At 28.9% G+C, this 13,636-nt stretch overlaps 1 protein-coding gene across 14 annotated transcripts in view; it reads right to left on the minus strand.

Moving 5' to 3' along the window:
- The window catches only part of LOC100576709 (mitogen-activated protein kinase-binding protein 1), a 129,218-nt gene that overhangs the window by 51,857 nt on the left and 63,725 nt on the right, over positions 1–13,636 (minus strand). The window contains exons 1-2 of one of the 14 annotated variants that reach the window (XM_016917068.2): positions 12,922–13,363; positions 11,072–11,402 (exon numbers count right to left, since the gene is read on the minus strand). The exons of 9 other annotated variants lie outside the window; for them this stretch is intronic. In XM_016917068.2, the coding sequence (XP_016772557.2) occupies positions 11,072–11,134 (63 nt within the window). In that variant the 5' untranslated portion in view covers positions 11,135–11,402; positions 12,922–13,363. Of the gene's footprint in view, positions 1–1,255; positions 1,395–11,071; positions 11,664–12,921; positions 13,364–13,636 lie in introns of those variants that run through there. 4 more of the 14 variants (XM_016917067.2, XM_026445870.1, XM_016917069.2 and 1 more) reach the window with 4 other exon arrangements.

Below are 13,636 nucleotides of genomic sequence, written 5' to 3' on the forward strand. Positions count from 1 at the left end.
TCGCAACTTATCGAAATAGGTAATCTAATCATTTTTGTTCATTAATAATATTTTAATCGATAAATATATTGATATTTTAACTGATATCGGTGCAATCAGTGAAATGAATGAAATTGAAAAAGATATCGAATAATTGATTTTAATATTTCTCTAATATTTAAAAATGAAAGAGTTCAAAATTTTTAATAATATATATTATTGTTGCTGGTCAGAGATTTTTTTTAGAAATTGATAGCAATGTTATTTTCAAAAATACGTGATCCCATTTCTAACAGGATTTCCAATAAGCGGCTGTACGATTTTTTGTAACAAATCGGATTACCACGTGCGATGTAAGATGCTACGAGCTGTGTGTAGTTACGCGCCAAATACGAATTTCTCTTGCTCTCACTTGTTCGATTTCAAACGTAATTATTTTTTAAATTTTTTTCTCATCTAGCCTCTTTATAATTAGCCTTCGATTTATTCTATCACATATTTTTCTATTTTTTTTTAAAACGATTATCTAAAGTTTCATAGGCTAATAAAAGATTTAATAAAAAAATAATTAATTAATTTTATCACATAATATTAATCAATTTACGAATTATCATGGAAATTTCCTGTCCTCACGTTGTCAACACAAACGTAAATATTATAATACAAATTTATTATACGTGGTCAAATTATTGTTGCGGATACAATAATGGCAATACGATAATAAACACACCGCATCAGGAAACAATCGAACGTCATTTTTATTTCACTCCGGACCGATTGTTTCGTTTTCTCGTTAAGAAGCGAACGGAGTAAAAATGCGATAACGTCTACCATTCTCAGAATTTCTACTTCCCTCGTTAGTAAACGTGACGTGCTCCCAATACGAAGTCTGCTGTTATTGAAGTACTATTGTAGTTTAAATTTTATGATCATACATCATTTATTGTTCGCGTGCAGCGATAATTTAGTCGTTTCGAACGAAACAATATGTCTCGCGATGTTTTGAAAGGGCAATAAATTAATGTCAAATTAAAAAAGCGTTTCAGAAATTATTATAAATAATAAGAATATTCGTTTAGCGTTTCAATTATCCTCGAAATATATTTTTTTTAATTTGGCATATCGATTCGTTCCTTTTTTAAAACATCGTAAAATATTCTATTTCATTATATATATATAGAGGCACTGTTATATATTGCTTGTGGTTAGTCTTTATCGAGAGCACATATAAACATTATAACTAAACTAACCGCGAAAATAAAAAAATAATTCTTACGCGATCCAGCATTCTTTGCGTTTCCACAGAATTCCCTCGAAACAAACGAGACGCTTAATCTAGAAGGGACTCCTCCATCGCAAGACGCGGCAACGGTGGCGGGAGACGAACTGACTGAGAAAAGAAAAAGACAAACACGTGCGTACGAGACGTAATTTGCGAGACTAACAGCGAGCGTCACCCTGAAGACGGCAATAGTTGCTGCATCGCGATACAGTGGTGACGTAATCTACGACCAAGGTCTCTTTCATATAATACGAAGCCTTACGTAAGATCAACAGGGTTCGTCGCGACTGACTGAATGAAAAGAGTCGACATACTCTCGCGATCTCGATCTTATATACGTATACGATTCGTCCACGCGCCACGCGTGCTTCTTCGGAACCGATCCTTATCGGCGATGAAACGATGATCTCCGAAAACGAACGAAAACGTCCGAAGTCGAAAGACGGGGAATATTCGAAACGGATAAAAACAAGAAGTATAAAAAGCTGAAATATTTTATTTAAATAAATGAACGCTATTTATTATTTATATTCGAATTCGATATAAAATATTAGTATAAGCATAGAACATGATTGTATTTCATTTTTCACTTCTTGTTCATTTATTTCGTAGACGTTGAAGATAAATCGAGTTTTTTATATATTAAATATTATTTACTCGAAATTAATTGTGTTATTACTATTATTTGAAATATTATTTTTCATGGAAAACAAATTATTTCAAGAAAAAGATTATTCGCAAACTACTATATATTATGAAACTGAAAATTAAAAATTTTAAAAATTTATTTTCTTCAATTCTGCTTAAAAGTTAGCTTAGATTTGTACAAAGTTCGTTAATCCTATATTTTACATTGTAAATTGTTTTTTATTTTCGATATTTTTGTTGTGAAAAAATGCAAATTTTAGTTTCAACGATTCGCTCTCAAGTATTTAATCGTAAAAATGCAAATCATTGTTCTGTCAAACTTCTTGGAGATTATACTTTTTTAGAAAAAGAAAAAAAATATATGAAAATATACATAAGATGTAGTCACGTTTAAATTCTTCTTTTTTTTTTTTTTAACGAATGGAAAACTTTTAAAGAATGGAAAACTCAAGTCGAATAAATAAGAAATTTTCTACGATGACGTATGATTATACGTCGAATACAAGTCGTGGCAGGGATAATGCTTGTACATACGCAAAATATTTTTCGAAGGACGCAACTAATCTCTTAACGATAAATACTTAGTTTTAAAGGAAAACCAATTATTTTGATAATTTATTGCTTATTTATTCGTTTCGCGCTTATTTCGTGTCACGAATATAAACTTGTTTTAATTAGTTTTATTAATATAATAAATAATTAAAAATTAAAAATTATCGAAAGAGACTAATATATAAATATTAATCTTATAACATAAACAATCTAAAATCTTCGAAGAGGTAAATGATTTTTCTTTTACTTTTTAAATTAATTTTATATTAATTTTAATTATTGCAATACTGTTTACAATATTATGAAAATATTGTTTCTTAGAATTAACAAATATTTATATCTCTTTAAGATTGTTTAAATTTGTACTATAATTAATTTTAATATTGCAATACTGTTTGCAGAAAATACTGTTTCTTAGAATTAACAAATATTTATATCTTTTTAAGAAAGATTTTAAAGATTGGTAGAAGACTAAGATTTTCTTTTAATTATTAATCTTTCAAAGAAAATAAAAATATAGGATGATTTCAATGATAATTTTTAAACAACATGAAAAATAGAAATAATAATTTGTTACACAATCCATGAAAAATTATTCACTCTCTGAATCTTAATCTTAATCTTAACATATAAATAATATAATAAAAGTATTATAATTTGATTTATTTTGTATACAAATTATATTTATAAATATGTTATTGCTTATTTTGATAATAAAACAAGTTTTAAAAAATTAGTAAATTGAAATGATGAATAAAAAAAGATATATAATGATGTATATGATTTTAAAATTTACTTCTTAAAAAGAAATCTGACTATAATCGAATCCCATATTGTTAACTATATATAATAAAAGTTCATAACTATAGCAAAATAGGAAATCGAATCACTTATAAAATAATGTAATCAAAATTCAATCTCGATATGGCTCGATCAAAGCTCGGTGTGTTCTCTGGAAAAGAGAAAGAAAGAGAATCGAGAGATAAAATAAATATCATACGTTTCGTGTCAAGGGGAGTTTCCCTAGTAGAGATAGAGATGAATATGACTTGCTATGAAATAGATCAGACATTCAATTTTTATTATACGTTGATTCCTGAAACATCTTTTTTAATTATACAACTGATTATATAATTGATAGATGAAAATTTTCAAGTCAAAAGTAATTGAAATTTGCTTTCAATGAAATAATAGAAATGAAACAGTAGAACAAGGTATCTGATTTTATCATAATACAAATTTCAATTAATTTAATGAATAAATCTCTTTCTTAATAAACCCAAAAATATATCAATGCTTTTTAGATATTATTCTTAAACATTCTCTCATTCTTAGCATCTAATTATATTTATTGTATTATTGTAATTAAATTTTTTTGATATTTAATATTTCTAGAAATTTTTAAGCTATTGCAATTTTTTCCCTATTTTTTTAAATTATACACTAAAAATATATTAACATTTAAATTGTTCAATAAACTTGTTCAAAATAAATGAAAAATTATCAATAAAAATTCTCAATACTAGAACCAGGATTGTGTTAAATTTTCAAAAATATCTGGTATTTAGCATATTCATATGGAGAGATAGACGGTGAAGGATGATTTCAAGAATAAGGTTATTCGCGATAAATATTTATCGCTAAACTTGTTTTAAATAATGAATTTAATTAATTTAGCTACGCGCGTAAACTTCCAATAAGATTGCTTCCATTCGAATAATTTTCAAGCCGGATAAAAATGTATTTCAAGAGATCAACACAATCTTTTTTTTTTTTTAAGTAAATATATATAGAATTAAATATTTTTAAAATTATATTTTAAAAGAGATTTAGATGAAGATATATATATTTTAAGAGTTTGTTTTTTTTGATATATTAAATTAAGATTAAATTGAGTTTATAATCTTAAAGGATACAGTTCTATTTATTCAAATTCTTGGATTTGCAAAGTATATTCAAAAGTGAAAAACGTTCAAACAAAATATGTAAAATACCGCTATACCGACCGAAACTATGCTCGATCGGTATCGATCGATATTTTCCGAGCCAACAATAATATTCTAACCTATAAATCTGCCGAATGAGCGCGATGAACGCGATATCCTTTCGGTGGAGAAGATGTTTTCAAAGAGAGAATCGGAAAAAGGAATAATCCGCGAGAAAAGATCTGAGAGCAGATAATGCCAGATCTTCACACCACAACACGCTCGTGTGTTGCGAACGAGGAACTGCCGTCGGATATTCCACTCCCGCGGCGGAACCTATCATCGAGTTATTTCACCAAAGGTGGCGCGCTTGTTAATGACCTTCTTTCCGCAGCTCGATCGAGCACAGCTCGTTCGTTCGAGAGAGGAAACGAGATATTGACGGTACACGCGATGCTCGCCACTGCTAATAAGAGAATATAAATTTCGCAATGGATAGAACAGATATCTAGGCCTATTTTTATCCTGTCATCGAATGGAAAGTTGTACTCTCTGATGTAACAATGCTGAATCGAAAGGTGATAATGACCGTTTCGAATCGGAAGAATTTAGATGGATGTGTGGAAGAGAATAGGCTTCCGGGATTGTTATTACGTAGCGGGAACTAACAATTGTTTGCCTGTTAATGACACGCAGAGAAGAGGGGTAGATATATTTTTTTATTCCTTTATTTACGGAATAGTTATAAACTAAGATTAAACAACGAGTTATATTACGTTACGTTGTTTTATTAGACAGATTGACTTGTATAATGAATAATATTATTCAATCACATATATTTGTTTAAATTTGATTAGCTCGATGATCCAAATTAATTTTAAAGTTACAATATATTTTGATATATATTATACACGTATTATTAAGAATATAATTTATTTCGTTTACGTAAATTTTATTTTTACGCATAAAAATTATAGTGTCTTATATTTCCTGTCATATAACATCATATTCTTACCATCTTCTTTATTAATAACAAACGGAATTAAAATCAAAATTCTCGGTTAAATAAGATAAATTTTCTTTTAAATTTTAATATTTTTGTAATTATATACATTACTTTACTGTTATGTAAATTGAAAAAATTATTTTATGTGTCAAAACAATCTGTCGCCAATTCGGAAGCCAACACGGAAAAGGTCGCGAGTCACAGAGGGGTTCTACGTGCATGCACACACGCGTTGCCATAGCAGTTCGATCTAACGGGCTATTACGAGTTTCGTGCAAGACCGTTTTTCCCCCTCGTCTGTCTCGTTCTCGTCGCGTCGCGGCGTGTAAGCCACACCCTGGTACAGTTATACCACATCGGCGAAGAATAAGAATAAGCTTGCAAGCGAGTAAGAACGCATGTCCAAGACGGATACGGCCCGCAAAGGTGCACCAAGGTGCGCAACGGTTGGTTAAACGAACACCAGACGCGGAAATTTACGCATGCTTCGAAGATAACCAGTTCGGTTAGTTATCTCGATGTACCGATCAATTCATTTCTAACTACTAATCAGAACAAGACAGATTGCGTTACAGCTTAACACGATCTATGTAGCATTGGCTTTTTTTCTCTAATCGTTCCAAAGTTTCCAATACCACAAGTAATTACTATGTTAATGTTTGAGATATTATCTAATAGAAATGATTGATTGAATAATATAGCTTGCATCTTCATCGAAACGATTCTTGTTCTATGGTAAAAGTAGAGGATCACTGAGAGCTAATTATAATTATTTAATTATTAAATGCTAAGAAAAGAATATAGAATTGGACATTTTACTCGTATACGGTCGTTTCTCTGTTGAACAAGGATAAAAAATTGTTAGTTATAATTCCAACTTATGAGGGTATAACTGTATTCGAGAAGAGCTCGAATATATAACGAATACATATCGTAATTCCGAAAGTTTCCGAAAGTTTCCGAACGATGCAAGCGCTTCACGATCTTACCCGATCTCGCCCGAATCTTTCCGACAAATCCCGAAGTTCAAATTCCCAAACCTGTATAGCATTGTACATTATTACTGAATGTATGATGAATAAAAGATATTTGAAAAACAAAATTCTTTCAACTTTGTACTTTGAACTTTTTCGTAACTCGACAAGTTCACGAAAGTATACGTAAATATAAAATGTTTAAAGAATCATTTCCACGAAACTAATCGAGCAATGTGAAAAAGGTTGCGACTATAGTGCTAAAAGAATAGAAATGGAATCAGTAGTTATGAAAATGTGTGCTACGACCGATAATGCCAGCATTGTGGGACGGTGCCGTAATGGTTTTAATTTACTTTATAGAGTCCTATATGGTGTGTGCGATAATCTTGACGACTGAATGTAAACTATATAAGTGAGTTATACGTTTTTCAACCCGCATTTCGTATTAAATATATTGCGAATTCGTCTATTTTAGTCCCGCTTTTTATTCGCTAAATAATCAAAGTTCATACAATGATTTTTGTAATTATAATTTACAATCGTCCATTGTTTACAGCGAGGTCAAGTTATTATAAGAATTTCACGTGGAAAATGTGTACGTAAATTAGATTAGAAGATTAATGTTATTAGCTCGTTGCAATTCAAATGTTGCAAATCATAATAATAAATCGAACAACGATAATCCTTCATTTGAACTTAGATCTTACTCCACTATCCGTTATTCAACCAAGTTCGAATTTTTCAATAATTTTTAAAATTATTGCAATTTATAATACTTTATCTGGATATCTTAGTTTTTAGATCAGAAAGTTAACATTATAATAATATTTCGATTTCACCATACCAATTTTAGCAGTTAGAAAGGTTAAAATAGGAAAGAGTTTGAAACTTCGAATTGCGTGTGCGTTCGATAAATGGATGTGTTGCACGACATCGGAGATAAAAAGACAAGAAAAAAAGGCAAGTGATCGTAACCAGGACAGGCATACCAACATTACTGGTGAAAAAGAACTATCCTATCTAACTATACTACATTACTTTTTTAACCACTAATTTGATAAAAATCTTTTTTATCGAGGATAAAACACAACTCGTTTCTCGAGCATTTATAAACTTTTTCTTGAATTTTTTAATTTCATTTCGCTCGTAGAAACGAATAAATCTAAGATACATTGTACACGTATATTTAGATATAAATTTTGATTTTGAATCGAAGCCAAAGGAAAGATTCAACGTCAATGCTACACTTTATCGTTATCAAGCGCCGATTCGAGTACAGTTTCGGTAGAATCGTACAGGCAATTGAATAGTTCTTTTTCGAAATGGAGATAGCGATTAAACGCGTGAATCGGTGGAACGGCGCGGAATAGAAATTTTTTTCCACGCGTATGAATAGAACGCGGAACTGCGAGATGGATGCAAATCGTTGGCTGCTTTAAGCTGATATTAATGCGCTATCACGCCGCTTTTCAATGGAACGTGCTTTTTAACCTTTAGCGTGCCAAGGTGAGGCGATTGGCGTTCTTTATCAAACGAAATCTCTAAATCTTTTTTCAATCGCGCTTTCTTTTAGAAATTAAAAAATTGCCTCTTTCGCTAATTTTAAAATATATTGTACAGTTGTTAATAAATAATAATAATAAAAAAATTATTAAAAATATATTTGTTACAATTTTTGAACTTCACTTCGATAAAAATTAAATATCAAATAATTATGAATCTGAATCCAAAAAAAATAGAAATATTCAATTATAAAATTAAAATTTAAATTTAATTAAAAAAATTAATTAAATTTAATATATATAATAAGATTTATCTTTATATATTTTATTTTAATTATTTTAATTTCATTTATTCTATTAATATTAAATAAATTTATCGCAATTTATAAAAAAAAAGATTATGAAAAAAGTTCACCATTCGAACGTGGATTTAATCCAATTACAAAAGCAAGTTTACCATTCTCTTTACCTTTTTTTTTAATAACAATAATATTTTTAAAATCATCAAGAACAATAACATCATCATATTGAATAATTTCAATTTTTCTTATTTTATTAATTGTTACACTAATTTTAGAATGAATAAATAATTATTTAAATTGATTATTTTAATTAAATAATTACAATTACTAAAATAATATAAGGATTTAAATAAAATCAATATTTAAGTCAAAATTAAATGTAAATAATTACTTCTTATATTTAAATTACTATAAATAAAAAATTAAATTTAATGAAACTAAATTATTACAAAATATCAATATTACATCATTGAAAGAAATGATTTAATTCGTTTGTAATAAAACATTAACCTAACCTAACTTAACCTAACCTAACCTATGTAGTTTAGTTATGTAATTATTAAGAACATTAATATTCAAATTTAAATTTCAATCCAACGAGGGAATGCAATTAGCACACACGATTGATAAGAAAATACGAGTAGAAGAGACCGTATGCAAAACATCCAATGCGCGTCTAATATAGGTTAGGTCTTTCGTTATCAACATCACACGGAATAATTAGACACGTGGCATATTGTGCCGCGGTTAATTGGATCGCCATTAAACGAGCCCATCCTTTCGCAACGTGTGTCTTCTTTTTTTTTTATATACTTTGATATTTCGAGCGAAATACACGTAAAATGTCACGAGTTAATTGTGTTAAATAACTCGTTGGTATTTAAAAATTTATTATTTATTATGTGATTTTGTATGTCAATTTACAAAAAAAATTAACATTGATAAAGTTTGAAAAGAAAGTGGAGAAATCGTGTCAAAAAATATAAGAATATCCTATAAATTAAATTTATTTGCAAAATTTGTAATATAAAAAATTGCTTATTATCAGTATGATAATTGACATCGATTACAAATTAAATTACGAATTTAAAAGATTAAAACGATGAGAGAAATTTGAACGAGGAAATCGATGATAAAAATTACTTAGATTAGGAAAGAAAAAAAGCACGTACAACATCGATAATTTATCAGCGTACGTAATATGTTAATTTACATGTACAACGGCTGCGTAACAATTCCATTCACATCTATTGAAATATACACTGCGGTTAGTGTTGAAATGTAATTTGTGAAGGATATAAACGTTATTAAATCGCGGACAATAATTAAAATTTTCTTTTAACGGCATATCGTATCGAAGCGTCTTATTAAAATTATACAGTCAGTTTTCGCATCAACCAAGTGTTCTTTTGTATCATTTTCGACTCGCGTATTACGTCCGTTTTGCAATTTTTGTTCACCGAATGCGGATAAATTGCCAAGAGGAATAGTTTTCACACTTTAATACGTTGGCAACCATGTATTGCGCACGATAAAGGCAACAGCGCTTCGTTTAATTGTCGCAGTTTTTCTGAAAAATATAATATAATACTTTTGAATACTTTTCCAATGTAATTAATAAAATCGATTCTTAAATAGTTCGAATAACACAACGTAATAACACGAGATATCAAACTATGCAAAACACGATTAATTAATTAATTTGCTACGCGAGCATTAACCGCGAATGAATTCCGATAATCGAGCAATAAGCATCACTTTACGCCCGATTGTTGCGCAATCGCGATCTGGTGGGCTTACTTGTTAACTCCGAGAGCATGAATGGACGCCAGAAAACGATATTATCGGTGGACCACGATCAGGAAAGTACACGCGTTTACGTAATCCCGCGATGTTTCGATTAAAATGCGGCTATCTCGTTACACAGCCCCTGACGTAACAAGATCGCAGTACTATTTTGTACCTTGCAATATTTTTCGATGTTAATATTTCAATAAATCAATAATAAATCAATTTGTATGTTGGTGGGTCACATAAGGAAGAAGAAAAAAAAGTATCGTAACGGGATTAACTTTTTTGATACAGATTTCTCTTACGATTATGAATCTGTTAATTGTTAATTTTATTTAAAAAAAAAAAAACGTGTTTCTACGCGAGTAATTAAAGTTAAAAGTATAATCGTCAAATATAGTTAATAGGTAATTTCAATTTTATAATTTACGATAGTAGTGATAGATACATGCACGTGTAAAAAGTAATGATAGAATAGATTAGATTTTTTTATAAAAGAAAGAAAGAAAAAATGCAAATGCATAAAGGAATGTGGGTTATAACTGGATTTCTCCGAGATAAGAGTTATCGTATGCAGCCAACGCATAGTGTTGCATTCGAGTTAACCTCAAAAAATTAAAAAGAATAATTTCATTATTACATTAATAGAAATTGATATTCAATTAGATATTAAACTATATTTAGAATCTTCGCATTATCAGATTTTTTATCGTATAAAATGTAAATATTTGATATATTTAATAAATTACTTTATATAGGTCAAAACCGAGTACTTAACTAAAGCAAAACTGAATAAAGTCGATTTACATTATATATTTATATACTTGATTTTGCTTTATATTCTCATAAAAGAATAAATAAATAAATAAATAAAAATTTTAACAACTATCGGTGAAATTATAGAATAAACGATCGATAGAATTATGGGAAATTCTTATTACGCTATCTTACGCACGTCTAGCCAACACCATAGTTAATCTTCTCCTTTGAAAACCGGCATATAAGAAAGAAAACGATTGCGAAATATTGAACAGGTGGCACTTGTGGCAGCAAGATGGCGGTGGGTAGGCGCGAGAAAAAATAATTTCGAGTGTATAATATACGTACATCGTAGGCTGGAATATTCTCCTTGTCCCGCATCGCGGGTGAACTGTTTTTTATCAAAGACATTTTTTCCAGTAGAATCGCTCGTTTTCCAACTATTTTCCACCTACGAACACGTTCTTGTTTCTCGATCACCGCGTGCCCATGGATTCTTGCATCTCTTGCCGTTTTCCCTCGACGACTGATGATGAATCACAACAATTACTTTATCACTGTATCCTTGGTAACGAAAATCACTTTATAATCGTTTCTTTCTATTTTCAAAGTTCGTTTCGAAACACAAATTGCGTTTATACGACTTTGACTTTTGTTCTAGGCAACGATCGCATGATTCCTAATTACAATACAAGTTGGAAAATTTGATTTAATCATTTACGATCAGAGTTTATTCGATTGTCGATTTCACTATCCTCTTGTGAGATAAAGAGATTTTTTATTGATATTTATTGAGCACGAGACAAAGACACGAGTGACAAGTAAATACCTGTTCGAAACATTTATATGGTGCTTCGAACGTGTGTAAATTAACCATGTCAAATGGCGTACGTGACAATGATTTTGAACGTTATAAACGCGCCAATGTTGTTCGAATCATCTTGAGAAGAACAATGTGAAGAATTGCTAATGTATTTGTCATTTTGGTGATTGATAAATTTTATTATTATAAAAGATTTATAAAATAATTATATAACTGTCATCACATTATGATGTATACACAGCATAATTGAATACGTACTGGACAACTATGTGTTTGGAAGCCAAGTTTGGCAATTATCTTCGAAGATAATGGTTCGACCTGAGCTCCAAGTTTATTTACGTTTTTTACCGAATATAAAAAGCGAGTGAAAGAGAAAGAAGTCCAAGAAGCGTTCAAAAAACATCGATAAAAACATATTAATGTAATAATAAAATTTTTCTATTTTTAATTTTTCTTTAATAAAACGTTTTCAAATATATTTTTAAAGTTTCTCCAATAAATAAAATAAGATCAAATTATATATCGTTTTATTTTATTTTAATCAATAAAACTGTACAAATATTTAGGAAAAAAATAAAATTTGTAGAAAATATGTAGATAATCAATATTATAATTATATAATATTTATTGTAATAATTTCTCTTTGATTTTTTTTTATCAAAAAAATATTTTAAAATAATTGAATTTTAATCGGATATTTTTTTAAATAATTCTATGAAATAATAATAACATAAATCCTCCTGTTATTTCTACACTATAAAGAATATTCTAGATTTTTCAAGATTTATTATTAATATACTGTTGTTTCTTGATGGGTATTTTATAAAGTTGTTATTTTAAAAGATAAAAGAATATTTCATGAATATTTATAATAAATATATTTTTTTAATGTCACAGGAATAATTTGTATCGAAATACATTTCAAAGTTAAAATATATATATATCAACTTTATAAAAAAATATTGTTATTAAATTAGATAATTCATTGCTTTTGAGACATTTTGTTTCTTGCTAGATACCATAAAGCAAAATATTTCATTTTTTTAAATATTCAATTTTATCCCATATATAATATACTTGTCACTTAATTAACATACATTTTCCTTCAAAAGTAATTTTCCAATGAAAAATTTATTCTATTCAAGGACAAACAAAATAATATTTACGATTGATTGTAACTAATTGCAAATTTAATCAATTTTAATAAGTCATTACATGTACAATCTATAAATTTATTAACTAGAAATTAATCTATATAATTATATATATAATTTATTTAAAAATTATATTCATATTTAATATAAGAGTTTATCTCGAATTTTATGTATCTAGATTAGCAATCCATCACACTGTGCATACATGAAGAATCATTTACCAACAACTGAACGAATCATTCGTTCTTTTCTCGTGATTTTATATTTTTTTCTCAACAAAACAGTATTTCACATATTCACGATATTGGTTTCAATACCACTCGAAAATACCACTGTAACCAAATTTGAACCAAAAGTCGAAACGAATGAGGCGTTCGAAACGATTTGGTCAGTAATGGGTCAATTTATTAATCGACAATAATTACTCACACCGATAATCGCGTGACCAGTAATAAGTCGATCAGAGAGGAAAAAAGGAAACAGAAAAAACGAAAGAAGAAGAGCAACGGAGGACGTTCGACTCCGAACTGAGGTGTTCTCCAGTTTGTTCCTCTGGCCACGATCACGTTATCCCCACCACTGAACTCTCGAGTATAACATATACCTGCCACTTGCCAGACCTTTATTGCTGATGCCCATTCGATTCCCTCTCTTTTCCTGCGTTTCCTCTTGTTTTCTATTTTTTTTTTTATCAATTTCCCTCATATTCGTAACTCATCATATGTACTTTTGTACTGACAAAAAAAAAAAAATTGAATTACTTTTGAATTATCGATGAATTCATTCAATGTTCATTTTTATGATAATTAAAATTTTGATGTAATTCATATACGCACAGTGGATGCAATTCTTCTTAGAAAGGAAGATTGAAAGAAGAAACGATTTTCGAGTTTTAGTCATTTTCGCGATTTTTTTTAATTTTTTGAAAGTTCTAAA

This window comes from Apis mellifera, linkage group LG16 (genome assembly GCF_003254395.2).
Source record: "Apis mellifera strain DH4 linkage group LG16, Amel_HAv3.1, whole genome shotgun sequence".
NCBI lineage: Eukaryota > Metazoa > Arthropoda > Insecta > Hymenoptera > Apidae > Apis > Apis mellifera.